General features: G+C 38.7%; 3 protein-coding genes across 4 annotated transcripts; 2 read left to right on the top strand and 1 right to left on the bottom strand.

Moving 5' to 3' along the window:
- Positions 1–501: 501 nt before the first annotated feature.
- Positions 502–4,214, top strand: ptcd2 (pentatricopeptide repeat domain 2). Its single transcript, XM_034238976.1, has 10 exons — positions 502–650; positions 1,445–1,537; positions 1,628–1,757; positions 2,293–2,410; positions 2,536–2,614; positions 2,698–2,789; positions 2,922–3,035; positions 3,134–3,208; positions 3,297–3,410; positions 3,630–4,214. Exons 1-10 carry the CDS (start codon positions 539–541, stop codon positions 3,849–3,851), a joined length of 1,149 nt encoding a protein of 382 aa, XP_034094867.1. The 5' UTR covers positions 502–538; the 3' UTR covers positions 3,852–4,214.
- Positions 4,215–4,857: 643 nt separating this feature from the next.
- Positions 4,858–11,102, top strand: cacfd1 (calcium channel flower domain containing 1). 2 transcript variants are annotated; one of them, XM_034238889.1, is made up of 5 exons: positions 4,858–5,444; positions 7,543–7,615; positions 8,257–8,382; positions 8,546–8,653; positions 9,082–11,102. In XM_034238889.1, the coding sequence occupies exons 1-5, from the start codon at positions 5,333–5,335 to the stop codon at positions 9,170–9,172; spliced, it is 510 nt and encodes a 169-aa protein (XP_034094780.1). In that variant the 5' UTR covers positions 4,858–5,332; the 3' UTR covers positions 9,173–11,102. The 2 variants fall into 2 exon arrangements, with proteins under 2 accessions (XP_034094780.1, XP_034094781.1); XM_034238890.1 differs by having other exon boundaries at positions 8,809–9,095.
- A 2,607-nt stretch (positions 11,103–13,709) lies between these two features.
- On the bottom strand, positions 13,710–15,875 carry LOC117561454 (PHD finger protein Alfin1-like). The gene is made up of 6 exons (XM_034238891.1): positions 15,868–15,875; positions 15,574–15,662; positions 15,374–15,479; positions 15,035–15,140; positions 14,155–14,213; positions 13,710–13,827 (listed from the first exon to the last, which is right to left on the bottom strand). The coding sequence occupies exons 2-6, from the start codon at positions 15,657–15,659 to the stop codon at positions 13,735–13,737; spliced, it is 450 nt and encodes a 149-aa protein (XP_034094782.1). The 5' UTR covers positions 15,660–15,662; positions 15,868–15,875; the 3' UTR covers positions 13,710–13,734.
- Between the last annotated feature and the right edge of the window lie 6,803 nt (positions 15,876–22,678).

Consider the following 22,678-nt stretch of genomic DNA (forward strand, 5'->3'; position numbering starts at 1 on the left):
TCATTCTATATTGTATTCTGTCTATTGTGTAGGCCAACATTACTTTTCACTTTACTGCTTGTTGCACTCCTGGTTGGAAGCTAAACTGAATTTTGTTGTCTCAGTACCTGTAATATGTACAATAACAATAAAGTTGAATCTAATCTTGAGCAGGAACAAATGTATTTACTTAGTACATATCTGACATTAACGATTAAACACATGTGTGCATTCTTTATAAATGCAAACCGAGTCAAGCCGACTCCGGAGGTGGCGGTATGCACCTTAAAGTTGTTTGCAATCCGCCAAATAACCGAGAGAAGAAGAAGAAGGCGAAGAAGAAGATGAAGAAGAAGAAGCCGACTCGGAGCTGTCCGACTTCAGGCGAGCTTTTTGAGACCTCCCCCGGCTGCGATCGGCTATTCTCGTCTACTTTCGAGGCGAGCCGCAACGCGTCTCAAACAAACCTAGTTTTTCCCCGAAGGTCCCATGGGTCGGAAGTAGATGGGCGGGACTTCGCCTCTCACGCTGTATCCACTCCAGTTTGTATTATATATCCATGATGGCGCTGGCCAGGATTGGTAAATTATGTCGGTCGTTGGTACATGAACCTTCGAAAGGACTGTTTGTTGGAGTTTTACAGCCAGGGTGGATTGAATGCTGCACAGGAGGTAAATTAAACACAATTTTTCAATATGTTTCGTGTCAGGTGACCTTCAAAGCTAGCTGGATTAACAGACAGAGATGCTACACTGGCAGCATGTAAATAACCCACATGTGTGTACAGCTGCCTGTAAATGTGTTGAATGCGTCATAAAAACTCACCAAAACACGGTGTAGCCTACCTGTAGTTTTACTTGCATTATATAGCAGTTGTATGTCCGTCTCATTCATTACATTTGGACATTCGTAATACCCGTACAAGCTTACTCAAGATTGGGTTAATTTTTTTGAGTTATAGGCAATGATGGAAAGTACATTAACTTGTAGTGTACTTCAGTAGAAGTGTGAGGTACTGGTAGGCAAAACGGTACTTCACTTGAGTATTTCCATTTAATGCAACACATTACTTCTACTCTACTATATTTGTAAGCAAATATTGTACTTTACATACAGATTATACAATAACAACAAAATTATACAATAAATACAACATATGAATACACTAATACATCATTTATATTAAAACAGGTCAAGCTAACAACCTATTTATAAAATGTGTTTAAATGAGTTTCACATTTACTAGCAGCAATATCAAAATGATACGCACATTAATGCATCACTAATTATAATCCTATAGTATGATAAATATGTTAATGATATGGGAAATGTTTTGGTACTTTGAGTATTTTGGTGCTAATACTTGCTTTTGAATTTGAAATCTAGGGGTATTTCTAAACTTTTGTTACTTTTATTAATTACAATATCTGAATTCTTCTTTCAACACTGTATTTTTTCTTTGCAGCTAAGAGGCATCTGTTATCACAAGATGTTATCAAATTACAAGAATTCCAGAAAAATAAGCTGGCTGTGGCTCACCTTCTCACTGGAGCTAAAGGTGAACTATTTATTCTTAATGTTTCTAAAGCTGCAGTTGTATGTCCTGCATGATGATCCACAAAGCTTATATCTTTACTTTATTTTACAGGAAATTATATTGAGCTGTTCAGTCAGAAGCTACAGAGGAATGACCTGATTCTGAGAGATGAGCTGAAGCGTCTCCTTCACATGTGCCAATCCGCAGACGACATGGTGATCGCCAGAGATGCCATCTCTAGGTATGGTACATCCTGTATTGATAGTTATTTCAAGCATCCATTACAGCATCAAATCATTGTCCTATCCTCTTTTTATTCTCCAAAATGCCATAAACAATATTAAACTGAACAAAACCAGATGCTACCAACTTCACTTAAGATAACTAAAATATGTCTACAATGGCTTTGACTATCATCATCAATTTTATGTATATTGTATTATTACAACTCAACTTTTTACCACTGACTGATAGGACATAATATGACATTAGTGCAATGTCATTTATATAATTAATTATTCTTTAACCATGTCCTCCTACTATTACACTACTGAGACCTCCAATTCGATACTGTACAAGCATATCTATTTGACCTTCATATGCTCTTACACTAATTTTCGAATTGTAGCTATTACATGTCCTTATTTTTGTCTTATATTTTCAATCTTTCCATTTTGTAATGCAAATGCTGCACATTAATATCCGTATAAATAATAAATACCCTTTTTTTATTATTTTATCTAATCTGTTATTATCCTTTAATTTGCAATCACTAGGTATCATGCAGATAACCGGAACTTAATGTTTGGAGACTTCAGGTTTGGTCCTCTCTTTGTGAGACTGTGCTATGAGCTGGGTATGGAGGACTTGGCTGCTGCTACAATTATGGATAAGGTAAAAAAGAACATAAAAACGATATGCTGTCTAACTTGGATAAAAACATTTGTTATGGTACTATTGACAAAGTTTAAACCAGACAGTGTTGGAATAATAATATTTCATTTGACTTTTCTGAACAGAGTATGAGTGGATTTTTCAGCGAAGCAACGTCTTTCAACATCACCTTAGACATGTTATTCACTAAAGGCTATTATGAAAGTAGGTGACAGATTAACCTTCAAGTGTTTATTTTTTATTTTTCACATAATCACATGTAATATATCAAACTTTGCCTTTTGCAGATTGCCTAGAGGTACTAACAACCATGAGGAAACAACCTGTACCATTCAACATAAACACATTGACGCTGGCATCTGCCACATTCTATAAACTGGTAAAACAAACCAATCAACATGTACAGATCATTTCTTAAAAAAATGAACATTACAGTTCCAATATACATCAGTTATTGTTTTAAGATGTACAATCTCTTTGCCGTTATTTAGTTGTGCGTTATGTTGTTCAGAACACGGAAGAGTCCTACAGGATGTGCACTGCTATGCTCGAGAACGGACTGACTGAAGGGATGACCATCCCCAGGCATGCTCTCTGCTTTGCTGTAGCGTTAGCACTTCGACAGGTTAGTAAGATCTTCTTCACATCTTTCTTTCATGCACAGAGATGTGAAAATATAAAATTGTCATTAATAATATATGTTTTCCTTTCTTTTTGTTCCAGAACGACATAGAAAAGGCACAGTCGTTGTTCTCAAAAATAATGATTCCTGACAGCCTAATATGTCGAAATTTAAAGGCAAGTCTGCATCCTAACTATGGTGTACTTAACTACTTGTTGTTTATGTTGAGTTAATAATATATTCTTCTTTTAAATGATGATTTAGGTTATGATACTAGCAATGTCAGGAGAAGTGACAGACGTCATATCCTTGCTGTCTGCAGCCTTGACGGCAAAAAGCTTTTCTTTTGTCAAGAAGCCTGAATTTTCGCAGGAGGTGGTAAGTTTGCTCCATATCAACTTAAAAAAATAAATCTAGATATCTATGGGTGCATTATTTAAATATTTTACACATTTCAATTAATATTAATGTCAATGCTTTTTTCTGTGGTTCAAAGGATTTTAACCCAAGATAAAAAATGAAAAAGCTACGGATATGAATATGTAAATCTCTGAAAAACCGCTAGTGAGCTCAGTGGCCTCCTATGACCTGTTTCAGGTGGATTTGCTGCGCCTGCGGATTGAAGGCGGTACACACATGCTGAAGGTGGAGCAGATAGTGAAAGATCTGGAGCAGGCTGATCAGGTGACCCAGCAGACCGTCGATGGCATGCTCTGCCACACGCCAACAGGGAAGAGGAGGCCGTCGCTGCTGATGGAACAGAGGAGGCACAGCCGAAGTACTCAGAGCCCACGAGTGGCCACTCTGCTGTCGGAGTGAGAGAAGCCTGCTTTCACTAAAGGCTGAATGCAATCAGTCCAAAAACACTAACTCTGGCTAGAGCAGACTTTGTTGAAGTAACTGATCTACCACTCCTAAAACAGACAGTCATCTATCTGCAGAGCTGGATTTTGTCCCATTTTTTTTTGTCTATCCAATTTGAAGAAGTTCAGTTGAAAAACAGTTCATATTTGTGGAGCAGGCATTGAAATACAAAGCTGCTAAAAGACAATGTTGGATGCAAAATCTTCATGGTTATGAAGCATTTCCTTGAAAGGAAATGGATAATGAATGATTTGGGAAGAATGTGTTGTATATAAAAGTGTGAATGAGTGATTAAAGATACATTTAATAATGGAAAAAGATTCTTCCTCTTGCCTTGATTTGTAAAGAAGTTGGGGGAAATGGTTTTTAATAATCAAGAATTTTACCTCAGGAAATAAAGGAAAGAAACACTTTCCAGGGAAACATAAATAAGGAATTATTTACTATAAAAACTCTGAAGATAGCGACTTGAAAATCACACTGTTATTTACAGTATATTTGTTTTAGATTTTGAGAAAATACAGGGACTGGGGATTTTGTTCTCCAGCAAGTCCAATAAAAGTACATTATGAAGGGATTTATTAAAGGTTACTACAGAAGGAATTATGACAACAGGTATTACATTGCATTTAGCTGACGCTTTTATCCAAAGCGATTTACAATAAGTACATTCGACCATGCAATAAAATCTGTTTCATTGCATGGGAACTCAGTTTGGTTTCTATACACACTTCAAACATTTATTTTGCTGTTAAACATTTTGAATAATAGGACTTCTACTTGTTACGTAGCATTCAGACATTATTGAATGGGTACTTTTACTCAAATGGAGGATCTGAATACTTTTTTTCAACATTGGGCGTATAGAATATTCATTGCAACTCGATTACAATCAAATCTGGTGATAGAAACATGTAAACAAACCTTGACGTGCGTCAAATCGTCCCACAATGCACCGCTCTTATAGGCTGAGTAACCAGGGAAGAGAACAACGGAGCAGACTACCTTACCTGAACCCGAACAAAACGAGGGGATTGTTTAAAGCTTTTTAGGGAGAGTTTAGGGAAGCTTTGCTCATTTATCTGATTGCTAAAGGAAATTCAAAACGGATTCTGTGTTGATATCCACTCCTAGCGGCAGCTGGTGGCGCTGCTGTTAGCATCAGCTAGCCGGTTAGCTGGTACCAACTGACGGGGAGAAGCTGCTGGCAACATCAGCTCAGCTGGAAAACACAAAGAAACAAAGAAAAAAACTAATTAATTATACTTTACATTTTGTATTTCATACAGCAGTGCTGAAAGGGACCGCTTTGTATTACTAAACGAGTGAGCAGTTAGTTTGTTTAGACTTGCTAACTTAATTGTGCTTGGTTCTTAGAGGCTTCACAACTTTAAATACGGTTTAGCTTTTTTAGCTAACATCGATATACAAACACAATGAACACCGAGGAGAAGGCAGCCGCCCCCGTTGCACCCCCTCCAGAGGATGACGGCATGACATGGTGGTACCGATGGCTCTGCAAAATAGCTGGAGTTTTAGGAGGAGTATGTAAGTAAATATCAAAGTACAATTTGTTACTTTGCACAATTGTAATGTATGTATTAGACACTGTCTATCTGGAGTACATTGTTGTTGCTTTATCTATCTATCTATCTATCTATCTATCTATCTATCTATCTATCTATCTATCTATCTATCTATCTATCTATCTATCTATCTATCTATCTATCTATCTGTCTATTTAATGTACAGTGAATACAACTATTGAGGGTGCCAGTTTACAAAGACTTATGTGCTCTTTTCTGTAGGAAGCAGGTGCATTTATTGACTTGTCAGCATACTTTTATACTGTGTGCACTTTCTGCATTAATATAAAACAGGACAGAAAGGGGATCAGGTTAATATTTTGGAAAACAACAACATGTTGTGTATACTTATTATATATACCTAACTGTAATGCTGAGCAATGCCAGACTACAGCTTTGTCCCAGCCCATTGTCCCCTCCCTGTAGCAGACAGTTGTGGGCACCGCCTGTTTGCATGGCTTGCTCATTCCATAACACTATGATATTCCTGATTTTCATCTGTATGATATGAACAAACAGTCCATAGCTGGTATGTTCACTCTTCCCCTCAGTGCGAGACAGGCTATTTTTACTGCTGGCTTTGCAGTTTTCCAGCAGCACTGCAGCTCTCCTTCACAGTGACACCAGAGCCACAGTGTATCACATTAACCAGCTGGGGCACTGCATATTCAATGGACTCTGTATTATTAAGGAGGCTGGATTGTCTAAAGAATCTGGATATACTACATTATTCTTCCCTTGTTTGTGATAGTGTGGGCTAGTCTCGACTGCTGGCAAATGTACCCTCTTTTCTCACTGAGTTTCAGCCTGAAACTGCTGTACATTGTCAACTCTCAAATACAAATACTTTACTTTGTGTTGGTATATCTGGCCGCAAACATTTAAAAATTCCAAAGGTTTTAGCATATTAGTTAGAAATGTGTGCCTTAAGTACCATATCATTATAAATGAGGAATAATTGACACTGATAACATTACTCTGTTGATAAGAAAGAAATGCCAAGGCACAAATGTTAGGAATGTTTTTGTAACATCTTCTTTACTCTTCAGTAGTGAAATAAATAAGTGTGGCATTTGGGCAATTTTACTCCGTTGAAAACATCTGTCTCACATTTGACTTTTTGACTTGTTAGAGAAGGAAAAGCAAAAGGGAAACATTATCTATCTTTGTTCTAAAGCTGAAATTATAAGTAAATTATCGGAAATGTTTTTGTGACAGCAATTATTTTAATCTTGTTTTTTTATTTTGCAAACACTACAAATACCACAGAAGTGTTGCATGGTTGATTGCTTCGTGTTGGATTGAAAACAACTGATAATTGCATTTGATATATTCTAGGACTGGCAACATAGTTTGACTTACTGATGCTGTGTAAATTGCTTTAACTGTGACACTTCCAATGTGTGTGTCCAATGATGTTGTCAAATCACACCTTATTTCAGAACCTCACACACACATTGACTAAAATATTTCACATCTTGATCACCACTTATGAAAACACCAGCCTTGAGGTCAGGCTTATCCCATATTGCACTTGTCACACATTGAAGATAACATATAGTCTGGGATTGATTTGAGGCAGGTACCATTATGTGCATATGTACCTGCATTTTAAACACATAATAGTAATGGTGAAAGCTAGAAAAGGCCTGTATTGAAAATGCTGACATTATCATAAAGTAATCTATAGCAGGGAAATAAAGCCTGTGGAAATGTCACTGCCTCTTTATATAAATGTTGGATTCCTGGATTGTATTCAGTGTTTTTCAGATGTTTTCAAAAACGGTTTTATTAACAGCTGCTTTTCAAAGATATGTTATACGTTTGTGTGTTGTGCATTTCACCCACATACTGTACATTCTCCATATGTTCTGCATTGCTGATTTTCTTCTGCTGTTTTTAGCGCACAGCCTGTACTAACCTGGTACTAACCCAGCACTGTCAATTAAAGTATTTAGTTATCATGGCTTTTATAACTAATGGTCCGGTCTAATGTTTTCATTATCGGTCATACGTCTTATCTTTCTCATAACCTTTAACTTTGTCTTGTCTCTGTGCAGCCTGTGCCGTGTCAGGAGTGTGGAACTGTGTTACTGTCAACCCTTTAAACATCGCTGCTGGAGTATGGATGGTGTAAGTCTTTAGCATTTGTTCTGCTTTAAAAAAAAACTTTAAAAAACTTTAACTTTAAAAAATAGCTTTTTGTTTTATAGGCTGTTGGAATTCAGTAAAAAACAACAACACACATACTATAACACCACTTATTTAGACTGTACAAAGCTCTGTGTACTGTTTGCCACAATGCACAGTGAAGGTGTGGTTTTAAACAGCACGATGATCATTCATTATTTGAACAAGACGGTACTTTATTTGTTCTACTAAAGTTGTAATAAGTTACAGGCACAGATGTTACTGTTTTAGACATCTCCTGAAAGGAAACATACAAATTATAATATATGTCATGATCCATGGGAGCATTATGTTCATGTAGACATGTTGACACAACTTGCTGCTCAAATGACGGAGGCGTTCAGACATTCTTGTTGAGAATATACATGTTGTAACAAAGCCCGCATTGATTTGTCCAGAATTTGAAGAATTTAGCACAGGCCTCAGCCAGCCTTGGTTTTGGTTTTCTTCCCAGATAAAAACACTGTCTGCAGTCAAAGCTTAGCTGCATTGTTACCTAGGCTTTAATTAGTTGGGAAAACCAATGAATCCTGAATGTAGCTGATATTCACTGCTGTATGTGTTTCCTTTTCTTCTCTCTCAAGGTTGACTGCCTTCGTGCTGTTCCTGTGTGAAGTCCCATTCTGCTGCCAGTTCATAGAGTTTGCTAACGCAGTAGCAGCCCGTGCAGACAAATTCAAACCTTGGCAGAAAGCCTTCTTCTACTGCGGGTAAGAACTAATATGCATTTATGTCAACAGAGTCTGTACTTTACTTCATGAAAAAATGTTGCATAAGCATTTGGAGACACTCTTGGGAATGTTGCTGTTTTATCTCCAGCATGTACTTAATATAATTGACTGACTTTTCGTCCCTTTTATTGTTCATTTACAGGTTGGCTCTGTTTCCCGTATTCTTGAGTTTCTCCTTCACAACCTTGTTTGGAAATGCCATCGCCTTTGCTACAGGAGTTCTGTACGGCCTCGCATCTTTGGGCAAAAAGTAAGATGATTTAACATGTAATGATGTAATATATAATATGCACTTATAATGTATCATCTATTTCTTTGAATCTATTTGAACAGCTGTGCAATATAGACCTTTTGCAATTACTCATATCTCTTGATGTTTCCTTCATCAAATCACTCCTCTAAAAGGTCATATTATAACAGGCTCTCATTAAATTCCTTTTTCAACATTAAAATGACTTCATAAGATCTTTATTTTATGCTTCTAACAACAATAATGAGCCTCTTAATTCGTGCAAATGCTCTTCTGACAAGGTGAGCCATGTCATAACCTTGCAATTAACAATGTTATCCTCTCCTGTCATACCCGCTCTCTCTTGGTTTCTACCCCCCCTCTCCCTGGTCATAACTTTTCATTACCCTCCTCCTCTTGCCTCCTGTGTTCCCTTTTTCTTTCCTCAGAGGAGACGCGGTGACTTATGCCAGACTGCAGCATCAGAAAATGGGGGATGAAGAGAGGATGACAGAAAAGGCAAACGGGGCTCCGGAGTGAGACATCTGCGACCTCCTTTTACTTTCTTTAGTCCTTACTGCCTTCCATCCATCCAACGTCCCCTTCCATGCTCCTCCGCTTGTTCCCATTTCTGTCCCCCCATACTTATGGTACTGACTTTATTTATTTCCTTTAACTGCTGCATCCTTATCGTCCTGACCTGAAAGTATCCTAACAGATTGATGTTGGATTCAGTCCAGTATTTGCTACCTGGCGTGTAAATGGGATCTCTCATTGTGACTCGATACCTTCGATTGTACGCTTTGTTTTTATGGTTTTTATGATTTATTATCTTATCCTGGGTTGTTTATATTATTTGTTACCCTTTGTTGTGTTATGTTGTTTGTCTCAACCCTTTTTTCTGCAGGAAAAATGTGAGGTACATCTTTTTAACCCAAAAGCCTTTCAGGAAATCCCAATAGGAGTTAATGATATTGTAAAATGTACATAATTGACTCGATATCAGCTCTTTTGTAGCTCTCACCTCATTATCATTACAAAGTTTTAGGCAGTGGAGTTTCCAAAGAGTTTAATGTAAACGCTGCATTATATTTAAATAATTTATTATCAAGAAGTGAATGTACTCAAATGAACATTTGAAAAATAGTGCTACAAAAGCTCTATGTAGATTTATGATCTGAGGGCTTATTAAATTGTGTTTTATCTGTATTGAAAGAAACTGCATGTTTTTATAATTTGGACTTAAAGTTACAACCCCAGATCTGTAAATTCCCTTAAGTTTTTCCTTAAGTTTTTGCCTGTATTTTATCCAATTGTACCTTCATTAGACTAAGGAAATTAGTAAGTATTAAAATATGACTTCCAAATACAAAAACAAAAGTCTGAATTTCCGCCTAAATGCATTTTCAAACATACATAGGCATTGGGGATATTTGTAACATTGGGGAATGTATCAGGTATACGCAAAGATAAAGACAGTTATTACATATATATATTTTCCTCTCAGTTGTATTTGGCTCAGCACAGACATTTCTGCACTAAACCTTTGGAGGGAATTAATGCAAAATGTTCAGTACATGTGTCACTTTGTTTTATTTGATTTCCTCATGAACAAGCAGCCGGTAGCAAAGTTATGGCTGCAGATTTCGTGGTAAATGTTGTAATGGAAAAAGTGGAATGTGCGCTCATTTTATTCTCTTTTTAAAACGTTGTTGCTACTGAAAATATTGTTTCCTTTTAAATGATGAGTCTTAATTAGTACACATCAACAAAGCCCATGAAATATTCCCTAAGGGGAAGTGTCTTTATGCAGGGACTAATTGCTCAGTATCCCACACTATCACCAGAGCCATGGTTTGCCTTTTGTCACTCAAATGAGGTCTGCTGTACAATTTGTGTTTGTGTTGTTTTGTTGCTTTCCCTCTTTTGTGTCATAATAACAAGGATGCTTTGGGAATAACTGTTTACCCGTACCTCTTACAGCTGTTTCTATCCTAAGTCTTTGACTGGCTGCTCAGTGACTGAGTGGATTATTCACACATTACCACCAGCTCTCAGGTGTCATACTTCACAATGCTCAGCGTACAGATACAATGTGGTTTATGCATATGTATATGGTAACCAGCATAAGCATAACTACAAAATAACTATATAATTTGAGCCAATGAAAAAACTGTTGTGTTGCACAAAACTTGCACAAGTGATTAAACACTACAACCACACCAGCAGTATGTTACAGTCTGAGACTAAAAAAACAATAAAAAAACACTACTCTCGTCCATAGCACATCCATCCAGTTTTATTGTTTTTGCAGTGACATGCATTGAAGACTCCCTTGCTTTGATTTATTTTACATCTTCAGGTGTTGAATGCATATTTTTTGCTGTAAGGGATATGTGTATAATAAGTGTTGTGATGTGAATCACGATCCTGTTCTCAATTAGGAAATTAAACAAACTTGCTTCTACTACCATGGTGTTGGCTTCTTATGTTTTGTACGGCCATCACCCATTTCTTCCATGCCTTGACATTTCCTTAAGCACCACCATGAAAACATGTTTTCCTAGTGCCAACAGCAGGTTCTGGTTTTCCTTAATTTCATCTACCAGATCAATTGCACATTCTTGGGTATAGATCCATAGATATGAATTGCTGCTATACATTACTTTTTAAATGAATATAGGTTAATAACTTTTGGGTGGATTGATCTGAAATTGTTTACAGATATTCATGGTCCACAGGGGATGCAATTCAACAATACACAAACCAAAACAATTAAAAATACAATCCTAAGCCTAGCTGCATTTTATGTTCAGTGCTAACTTGCAAATGTAAACATAAGAACATGGTAAAGAAAAATGTAAGTGAATATCTAATTCTAGCTTGGTCACAGGTTGTCGTTTATTATTGGTTGTCAATCTGAAGAAGGCGGTTCTTAGTGTCAGCTGTCAAATAGAGCCAATCTTGACCTTCTCTCTATTTGATGGGCGGCATTTGATAATTTGGGCTTTTTTACCGGTTTCCACCTGTGGAAAAATACACCAAAGATGTTCAATACATTGGTCTATAAATAAGTTTGGGTTCAACCTTTTCCCCTAAGAGATTGGTTAAACGTTGACATTTGTTTTCTTAGTTAAGTTTTAAGGTCAAGCCAATTATGTCAAGATTTTTATCCTAACTAAAATGAACGAGTTTAGTGCACTTGCCAATTAGGCCTCAGCACAACCACGAATTCGAGTGTGCGATACAGCGGGGAACAAGTAGCGCTACGGGGAAAAGATGGTGGAGTTCACTGCGGTTCAGGTAAGTTAGGTCTTTTTTGTTGTCTTTACATGTCACTAAAGCATCACATTTTTGTTTAAGACTATGTATATTGTAACATCGTAAGGCTACATTTTTGCTTAAGTCCCTTGACATTGATAATGTTTTAACCACTAGCAGCTAACTTGTACTATCAGAGTTAGCGTTGTTATTGATGGCATGCTAACGATAGAGAGCCGTATGGCTGCAAACGTTAAATCGTACAGTAAAGTAACTAATTAGACATGGCCAGAGCCCTAGAGAGATAAGAGTTACGACACTCTTTGATGTCGCTGCCAGCCGGTCACGTGGTTTATGTATGCCGGTGTTGTGTCACATTATGCCTCCCCGTCATGAAATGCCCCCCTTGTCACGGGAACGCGCATTTCTAAATGACACGTTTCACCTCTAAATGACACGTTAACACCATAGGTTTACACCTTAAAACGATGTTTAAAACGAAAAGTAAACGTTCAGGGTTTTTATTAATGGTAATTTTCAGACTGTGAGTTGTTTAGTGGTAGCTCATAGTCTTGATTCTTCTGGTTTAACTTTTCGCTCCGTATTTGAGGTGTCGAAATTCGTTCGTCACTTCCTTTTCAGTTTGTTTTTTTAAATGTTTTTTTTTATCATTATTGTTACGTCCTGTCTGTATAAACGTCCTTTAAAATGTATTGTTTAATTTTACATAGTTGTCATCTAATAATCAAAATATGTTTACAAATGTTACATAGTCTTTGTCAGCATATATGCTATGCGTACAAAATAAAAGTGTGACATTCATGAAACTTGCTCCATTTATTGGTACCAGTCCTAGAACCATACCCTGAAAAATGCTTGAGGGTGGGATTCATAGAAACCTCTTTTTTTTGGGGGGGGGGGGGCATTATATGACAGGCCTGGCCATCACAATATGCCCCCCCTTGCTATCTTACAAAATAAAAGTGTCACATTCATGAAACTTGCTCCATTTATTGGTATCAGTCCTAGAACCATACCCTGAAAAATGCTTGAGGGTGGGATTCATAGAAACCTCTTTTGGTGGGGGGGGGGGGGATTTTATGACAGGCCTGGCCATCACAATATGCCCCCCCTTGCTATCTTACAAAATAAAAGTGTCACATTCATGAAACTTGCTCCATTTATTGGTACCAGTCCTAGAACCATACCCTGAAAAATGCTTGAGGGTGGGATTCATAGAAACCTCTTTTGGTGGGGGGGGGCATTTTATGACAGGCCTGGCCATCACAATATGCCCCCCCTTGCTATCTTACAAAAATAAAAGTGTCACATTCATGAAACTTGCTCCATTTATTGGTACCAGTCCTAGAACCATACCCTGAAAAATGCTTGAGGGTGGGATTCATAGAAACCTCTTTTGGTGGGGGGGCATTTTATGACAGGCCTGGCCATCACAATATGCCCCCCCTTGCTATCTTACAACATAAAAGTGTCACATTCATGAAACTTGCTCCATTTATTGGTACCAGTCCTAGAACCATACCCTGAAAAATGCTTGACGGTGGGATTCATAGAAACCTCTTTTGGTGGGGGGGCATTTTATGACAGGCCTGGCCATCACAATATGCCCCCCCTTGCTATCTTACAACATAAAAGTGTCACATTCATGAAACTTGCTCCATTTATTGGTACCAGTCCTAGAACCATACCCTGAAAAATGCTTGATGGTGGGATTCATAGAAACCTCTTTTGGGGTGGGGTGCATTTTATGACAGGCCAAACAATAGTTGCATTGGTTGAAATGACAGTGGACACTAGTTAATGATGGTTCCTTCGGGGCATTATGTGCATCCAGGGCACAAGTACGGTTGATCAACTGGCGGCCTTTGTACACATTGGTGGTGGTACCACTGCTGACAAATGTCACAGCAAATCTGAGAAAACAATAAATACTTGTTATGTAAGGTATGCATTATGGGATTTTGTTATGATAATAGAATATCTCTAATGTATTTCCCACTAACATTCTAACCATTCCTTCAATAATCGAAATCTTTCAAAAACATAAATGTTGTGTTATGAGAAAGAAATACATTTTCAACAAAAATGTATGGAAAAACAAGCAAAACATTAATCCTTTATCAGTTAATGCTGAAGATGCCAAATATAGTAGCAATTACCAACGCAAATGTTATGTTGATAAAGTCTGGAAACATATTTCTGCTAATTTTCTTTATTTGTAATGTGCAATAGGAAATTACCCAATGTTCTTCATCCTGCTCCTCCATCCCGCAGTAAAAGCAAAGCCTGCTTAGATCATCTGTTGAGACAAAACGTAATCAATATCTTCAGATAAACCACATTACAGATTTGGGGTCAAGGTGACCCATTCCAATTTTTGACTAAAAGGTCAATTATATAAGGACACATTTGTTGTGGTCTTTTATTATTTTGTGTGAAGAAAAGGCAAAACACACACAAACACATAGATTTTCTAAATGATTAAATCTGAGCACAGAGGAGCCATCTGCTCCTTCTTTCACTATCTCCTTACCCTCTTTAGAATGGGAACCTGCACAATGTCATTACAAAACATCCAAAAACTTCTTTCGCACTGTACGCATCAATTTAAGTTTGGTTCTCATGGTTCTTTTGTTGTTCATCACATTAGCTTTACAGCTTTGATTATAATAAGTTCAAGGTAAAAATTAACTGAGGATATCAGTTAAAAGTAATACACACCAATGAGCACATTGAAAGGAGGAAGATGGGGAAATCTCACATCTTAAATAAACCGCAGAATTGAAAGGGTGTGTTAGAGTGTGACGTGTGTAGCCTATATGAAATTGCAGTTGAAGATGCCTGCCTGCGATGCTTCATATGTTATCTGTTTGGAGTTGAGATACACAATATACTGTATGTAGTGACTATTTACCCTAATCTATACTTAAGCCACTGTGTTGCTTTTAAAACCCTGATAATGTCCCTGGTCAACAGTACCAATGGTCCAAGCAGTGATACAATACAACAATTTGCATGGCACATTATTAATATACTAGGTTATTGATGCATACTTATGAGATACAATTAATAAAAGTAACTACATGAAGTCATTGACAATGTTGAGAAAAGGTAACAAACCAGATTCTCTGAGGAGAGAAGTAGCAATGTCCAGCCTCAGCTCGTGCACTGCCTTCTGTGAGGTTTCAAACTCAATTGACTCCCCCAGTAAAATCTTCTCTGCAAACTGAAGAGAACCTTGATTAGTATATGGACTGCATGGTCTATGATTTTACCCTCAAATGGAATACAGACAAATTACCCAACAGATTTAAAGAATGACATGTTGTATATGTGTAGTTTGACACAATTCAATACATCTTTGATCAAGATGTATAAAAGCAAGTCAAGATATTCAGTCTAATTGCTACTGAATTTGAGTTTGAGAGTAATGTTTGGCTAAATGCATTTCACACTCACTTTTAAGGCCAGGACACCACAGGATGTGCTGTCTTGTTGGCGATTATGGGGGAGGGTGCTGCATGTCCATCTTGACACCTTGCAGCCTTTCATCCTCATAAAGGCTCTACAGTATGTATATAGTACATGTGTCAAGATGCAGCACATCATTGTCAAAATACTCATAAAACACCGGAACTAGTACACTGTATCAAATGTACCTTGTAGACTGCAGGCACACCTTCGTTTTGCCTTTCCCTTCTCCAAGTGGATCCAAGAAGAGGGTTTTCTTCTCATGGGGGTACATTACCTTTTATTATTCACATGGAAACACAACATGCATTAGGCAGGAACCATACATTACGCAGGTACGATGTAGGGTATTGTTTAGATTTGATCAATAATAAGTGACAGCATGTATGTGTGGCCCGGTTATCTTGCAAATCACTAATTATATATGGTGTATACAGCACTATAGATACAGATTGGAGCTTAAAATATGCTCCTATTCTCACCACCAACATCCAATGACGGTTCTCGTTCACAATTCCCACGATGACTGTGTGCCATTGGATCAACCTGAGAGTAGTTGCACAAGTATTACATTCCTGTTGAAAAATGCACATTTGCAACATTTACAAAAGCAAAGTCATTCCAATCATGTACATACCCGGATTCTTCCAAATTTGTGTTTCCAGATGGCGGTCATAGCGTAGCTGTCAATAACAGCTGCTTGACCGTCATTGCGCTGGTTGATGTTCCTGGGTATGGTTCTAGGACTGGTACCAATAAATGGAGCAAGTTTCATGAATGTGACACTTTTATTTTGTAAGATAGCAAGGGGGGGCATATTGTGATGGCTAGGCCTGTCATAAAATGCCCCCCCCCCCCCCCCCCCCCCCCCCAAAAAAAGAGGTTTCTATGAATCCCACTCTCAAGCATTTTTCAGGGTATGGTTCTAGGACTGGTATCAATAAATGGAGCAAGTTTCATGAATGTGACACTTTTATTTTGTAAGATAGCAAGGGGGGGCATATTGCGATGGCCAGGCCTGTCATATAATTCCCCCCCCCACCAAAAGAGGTTTCTATGAATCCCACCCTCAAGCATTTTTCAGGGTATGGTTCTAGGACTGGTACCAATAAATGGAGCAAGTTTCATGAATGTGACACTTTTATTTTGTAAGATAGCAAGGGGGGGCATATTGTGATGGCCAGGCCTGTCATATAATGCCCCCCCCACCAAAAGAGGTTTCTATGAATCCCACCCTCAAGCATTTTTCAGGGTATGGTTCTAGGACTGATACCAATAAATGGAGCAAGTTTCATGAATGTCACACTTTTATTTTGTACGCATAGCATATATGCTGACAAAGACTATGTAACATTTGTAAACATATTTAGATTATTAGATGACAACTATGTCAAATTAAACAATACATTTTAAAGCACGTTTATACAGACAGGACGTAACAATAATGATAAAAAAAACATTTAAAAAAACAAACTGAAAAGGAAGTGACGAACGAATTTCGACACCTCAAATACGGAGTGAAAAGTTAAACCAGAAGAATCAAGACTATGAGCTACCACTAAACAACTCACAGTCTGAAAATTACCATTAATAAAAACCCTGAACGTTTACTTTTCGTTTTAAACATCGTTTTAAGGTGTAAACCTATGGTGTTAACGTGTCATTTAGAGGTGTAAACGTGTCATTTAGAAATGCGCGTTCCCGTGACAAGGGGGGCATTTCATGACGGGGAGGCATAATGTGACACAACACCGGGATAGTTCAAAACGCACTTCCGTTTCAATGCTTCTCTATGGCAAAAACAGCACAAACATGGTCAAAATAGTCATAGATTAAACCAACGCTGTTCTTTTTTAAAGATTGCTTTCATATTTACATGATGTGGTTACACTTTGTATGGATTGGCACTATTTATAAGTTTCGTTATTTAACGATATTTTGAGGGGAAAGTGTGGTAGCACAAGCAGGCTATGTTGCTGTCACTGCCAGGGCAGTCACGTCCGTAGTATAGTTGCGCTGCGCTGTCATGTTCTTCTATGGGACAGACAGACAGCAGCGATTGCATTATTGAATGGTAAATAATATATATATTAAAAAAACACACACACCCAAGTACTTTTTCAGCTGTAATTGCCTTATTGCATACTTTTTATTGACAGTTTTGCATTTGAAGAGGCAGGGTGACAACGGAAAGCTTGGTAGCCTATTACTTAGATACGTTTTACATTTTTGGAGGGAAACGTTTGTGTTCATGTTAGCATGGTGAAGACTGTTAACTTAATCATGTTAAGACTATGAATATCATTTTACCACAACAGTGGATGAACAATTGATATATGTGTTTGAACAAGAACAACAGGAAGAACAAAGTAAAAGGGACGAACACATGTGTGAACAAGTATTAAGAACAGTGTATGGAAAAAGTGATGTGATGTGGGATGTGTGTTAGAACAAAACAAAGTAAAATGAATGAGAAGGAGAACAAAGAGGGTTAGGGTTCAACAGAAAAAGATTAATTCAGCCAAAAAACACAATTTTGATTAATCTAAAGTGTAAAACAATCTTCAACACAGACCAAATTATTGCCCTTGGACAACAAAACATATGGTGGGGCAAAGAAACGATCAATTAAATTGAGAGAGTGGGAGACTAAAAATGATTACTATGATAAATATTCAAACTATTTACAAAACTATTTACAGAAGCTCCTGTTGAACCAGCAACAAAAACAGGTTTGTCAACAATAACGAGGCCACTTTGCCAGGGGGAGGTGATCCAGCGAGGAGACAATAAAGCAATTCATATTAGGTTCTGTTGAGACACTACAGAATATAAAACCTTCCAAGCCATGACCTCTGCCTGAAATCAGGACCACTCATGCCCCTTTCACACCAGCGCTTTTTGAGCTCTGGCTTGGAGCTGGAGCCTGAAAAGCGCCGGTTTTTCCTGTTCACACCGCAGCGGTGCCGGCTCTTAGCTCCGGAATCGGATTCACTTCCAGCTCCAAAAAATTGTCGGTCTAGAGGCAAGAGCTTCGGAGCTAAGAGGTGGCGTCGCTTACGTCTCTCTTACGTCGAGGCGTGCAGGAAACTAAACCCTCCTCCCCTGAACATGGGTCGACTGTCATACCTGCCTACAAGCAGTAGTGCTTATAAACACACTTTATAAAGTCAGGCAACACTAACCAGGCTTCGTGTGGTTCTGTTTATTTGTACCTTACTTTGACCATCCGTTCACTGTTATTGATCATTGTGGAGAGAGGCAGACGTTTTGTTTTGTATTATAGCAGCTATAGGATGGAATCAATACATGGGCTGCACAGGTTGTCGTGTCCGACTATCACAAGTAGAATCATAATAAAAATACGCCGGTAAAATGTGCCTGTAGAAAACGGTTTATGCCACAATAGGATAGCAATAGCAAGTAGTCAGTTTAGCTTCGGTTGCTATGCTAACATCACCCATTTTATACCAGAGAAACTTTCATAACAGCGTTGTGATGCCAAACAGCGTCAATTCAGACTGACACACATTCACTTAGGCTAAGGGGAACTGGGGATATGTATCAGCTGCTTGTGTGAGTCGGACAGTGAATACTTTAGAGCGGCCGCAGCAGTGTGAGCTAACCGGGAGCTAACGGAGGAGAATAAACTCCCGTGGAAGAGCAGCCAACACTGCAGCGGTCGGTAAATGCTGCAGAAACACATTAATAAACAATGAACCACGGCACTCTGGAGAAAAGCATAAGGTTGGAGAAGTCGTTATTCAATTTAATCTGGCTTCGTGTGATTAAAAGCAACACGATCATCGACCCGACGCAGTTCCCCGTTGTTGTTGTTGTGAGCGCCGTAATGCCGTTGGGGAGCAAATCAGCGATGTAAACGGTGACGTCATGACGCAGCAGCGGCAGCACCAGTCGGGTGCTAGGCGGTGTGAACAGAGCGGGAGCAGAAAAGGGAAACCGGAGCTGAACCAGAAAAGCTCCCGCTCGGAGCTAGAAAGGGAAAAGCGCTGGTGTGAAAGCCGCATCAGAGGAGAATGCAGCACATCAAACTGGAGTCAGGAGTGTGAATAACACATTTTGGCCAAAACAAATTGTTGCTTACCAATACAGTGACTGAACATTGGACACCAAAAAGTTTGACCTCATGTCGTCACGCAACACTGTTACTGCCCTAAGTCATTTCAAGATGGAGGAGTATGATAAGGCCATCAGCTTCCTCCGGGACTCCATCCATCTGTTTCGGGGCCTGAAGATCGGTCCCAAGGGCAGCTGGAAACCAGTCCAGACAGGACTGGTGATGGCCACAACAACAATCCTGGAGGTCCAGCATGACCTGTTGAGACAAGGGCACAAATTTGTTCTCACAAGCCGCTTCACTCCAGACTGCCTGGAAAACACATTTTCGTCCATTCGTCTGAGGAACTCTGTCCCAACACCTGTAGAGTTCCAATATGCTCTGCGCGCTGTCACTGTGGGTGGAAAAAAAAAGTGCTAATTATTTTTTTTTAAGTGTTTATTTTGTTAAAAATAAACATTTTGGATGCATGGATGCATGAAGGAATGAAGGATGAAGGAAGGATGAGCCTAAAAGGCTCATCCTTCATTCACTGCTGTAGAGTAGCCTATTCAGTAGGCTATTATTTGTTTAAGACTGAATAATACCTTTGAAGAACAATCATTAAACTAGAGTGTATATTACAATACAAAGGAATCTATCCTAGCATGCCATCAAGCATTAAAAAGTAGCGCTAGGCTAGTTGTACAGTACAGATGAGTTAACACGGAACAGTACCAACAAAAACAAAGTACAGTCAACATGTCACATCATTAAATGTTAGTATATCCCAAAATTCAATGAAATATTAAATGAAATATTCATCACAAACGCCACCTCATTTCTACTAGTGCTAGCAGTTAAGTCATATCATACAGATAAAGCCGACTAAGGATGGCTGACACGGTCAGGTTCAGCGGATACAAACCAAAATAACAATAAAGACACATAATCAATCTAAATCCTGCTTGTTAGTTACCCAGCATCAATTGATATATAAGCTGCTAGCGATTCATTACTGAAATCTTACCTTCAAAGCTGACGAAGTCGCGCTAGCTAACTAGCAGGCAATGCTAGCTAAATTGGTTGTAACAACCAGGATAAAATATAGATAATTACGCTGTGCATATACAAATGAAGACCAGTATAAGCATCATAAAGGGCCTCTGATACAATATAGACAGTTGACAATTCAAAAGAGTTCGATATTTCAGCAACTTACCTCTGGAACTAATCGACGCGCCGTAATGTAAGTGAATGAGGTCCAACCTATTATACATCCATGGGTTCAACGCCCAAATGACAATATTTTTGAACTATTTCGATGTCCATACCCCGGAAGTAGGCGCCGAGTGTCGTAACTCTTATCTCTCTAGGGCTCTGGACATGGCGTCATTTCTGTTATACGTAAAATAAATAAATTAGTTTAAATATATTTTCGTATCAAAAAATGAATTTGTGCTAATCCAAAAACTACCAAAATTGCCCTGGCAAATCATCTCCAAGTGCTATAGTGGCTAAAACTGAAGGGGAGCAAGTGAACATACCATCTTTAATTAAAGTGGACCTATTATGTTATATTGGAAAAATATATTGTAGGGCCATTACAATAAGTACATTCGACCAGGAAGACACAACCTTGAAGAAAACAGAATCATATAAGTACATCAGGTTTCATAGAGCCAAACATTTCAAGTGCTACTCAACTGGCTTTAGATAAGCCAGTCCTTTATTAGTATATAAGTGCTTTGTTAATAGTTCTATCGCTCGAAGTGGAGTCGAAAGAGATGAGTTTTCAGTCTGCGCCGGAAGATGTGCAAGCTATCTGCTGTCCTGATGTCAATGGGGAGCTCATTCCACCATCTTGGAGCCAGGACAGCAAACCCACGTGTTTTTGCTGATGGGAACTTGGGTCCCCTTCAGCAAACCCACGTGTTTTTGCTGATGGGAACTTGGGTCCCCTTCGCAGCGAGGGTGCAGCGAGTCGTTTGGCTGATGCAGAGCGGAGTGCACATGCTGGGGTGTACGGTTTAACCATGTCCTGGATGTAGGAAGGGCCAGATCCATTCGCAGCATGGTAAGCAAGTACCATTGTCTTGAAGTGGATTCTAGCAGTTACTTGAAGCCAGTGGAGGGAGCGGAGGAGCGGAGTAGTGTGGGAAAATTTAGGAAGGTTGAAGACCAGGCGAGCCGCTGCATTCTGGATGAGCTGCAGAGGTCGGATGGCACATGCAGGTAGACCAGCCAGGAGGGAGTTGCAGTAGTCTAGGCGTGAGATGACGAGAGCCTGGACCAGAACCTGCGTCGCTTTCTGGGTCAGCTGGGGACGTATCTTCCTGATGTTGTAAAGCGTGTATCTGCAGCAGCGGGTTGTAGCAGTGAAGGACAGGTTGTTATCTAGGATCACACCCAGATTCCTTGCAGTCTGAGTCGGGGAAACAACACAGGTGCCGATGTTGATAGTCAGGTCAAGAGTGGGACAATCTTTTCCCGGAAAGAAAAGCAGTTCAGTCTTGTCAAGGTTGAGCTTGAGGTGATGAGCAGATATCCACTGAGAGATGTCAGCTAGACATTATTGATGAAAGAACACCTGAAGGTGGATTTCAGGTTGAGTGCTGAACATGTCAGCCTCATCACACAAATCCAGGGGAACCTGGATTTCTGAAAGATTATTTTAAATGTTTTTTTTTACTGGTGGTGCCTGTTTTATGTAATCAATGTAATTATAACCTCATCTCTGCCTTTAATTAACATGTCATTATGTCAGTAATATCCCTCCTCGTGAGGCATTTTCTCTTGCTTATAAAGCTTATTATTTGTCAATATTAATATCTAACCCTCTGAGTACAGCTTGTAGGGAGTGTGTTGCTTCTTTCTCATATTATCACGAGTTCTTAATTCATCTAATTTGCAAGTATTTGTCTAAATATGTCCCACCTGCTAGATATGAACTGTATATTTTCGGACCAATGAAAGTACTCGACTATTGTATGTTCTATTCATGGTGTAACATCTGAAAACATCTCAAATTGAATTCTTAACTTCAGTAACTTATAGTGACTGATCAACAGAGGGCGCCATTGCATTATTTCCAAAACGTGTTTTAGTTTTAATTAAGTATTTAACCTTGTACTTAATTAATCATGTGACATTTTGCTACTCGTACAAAGAGTGCTCTCTTTAATGATACATTAACATGTGATGCTCCACTTCCTGACTTATTGGTATGAACATGC

Source organism: Gymnodraco acuticeps, unplaced genomic scaffold (assembly GCF_902827175.1).
Source record: "Gymnodraco acuticeps unplaced genomic scaffold, fGymAcu1.1, whole genome shotgun sequence".
NCBI lineage: Eukaryota > Metazoa > Chordata > Actinopteri > Perciformes > Bathydraconidae > Gymnodraco > Gymnodraco acuticeps.

Bases quoted from the DNA above. Each gene is read 5' to 3' on its own strand.
- LOC117561454 (XM_034238891.1), bottom strand. From the start codon at position 15,659: ATGTACCCCCATGAGAAGAAAACCCTCTTCTTGGATCCACTTGGAGAA. The intron at 14,214-15,034 runs GTTTGTTACCTT...TTGTCTCAACAG, and splicing joins TTCTCTCCTCAGAGAATCTG to ATGATCTAAGCAGGCTTTGC. The intron at 13,828-14,154 runs GTAATTTCCTAT...TTGTTTTCTCAG, and splicing joins AGCAGGATGAAGAACATTGG to ATTTGCTGTGACATTTGTCA.
- cacfd1 (XM_034238889.1), top strand. From the start codon at position 5,333: ATGAACACCGAGGAGAAGGCAGCCGCCCCCGTTGCACCCCCTCCAGAG. The intron at 7,616-8,256 runs GTAAGTCTTTAG...TTCTCTCTCAAG, and splicing joins GCTGCTGGAGTATGGATGGT to GTTGACTGCCTTCGTGCTGT. The intron at 8,654-9,081 runs GTAAGATGATTT...TTCTTTCCTCAG, and splicing joins CTCGCATCTTTGGGCAAAAA to AGGAGACGCGGTGACTTATG.
- ptcd2 (XM_034238976.1), top strand. From the start codon at position 539: ATGATGGCGCTGGCCAGGATTGGTAAATTATGTCGGTCGTTGGTACAT. The intron at 2,411-2,535 runs GTAAAAAAGAAC...TTTTCTGAACAG, and splicing joins CTGCTACAATTATGGATAAG to AGTATGAGTGGATTTTTCAG. The intron at 3,036-3,133 runs GTTAGTAAGATC...TTTTTGTTCCAG, and splicing joins TAGCGTTAGCACTTCGACAG to AACGACATAGAAAAGGCACA.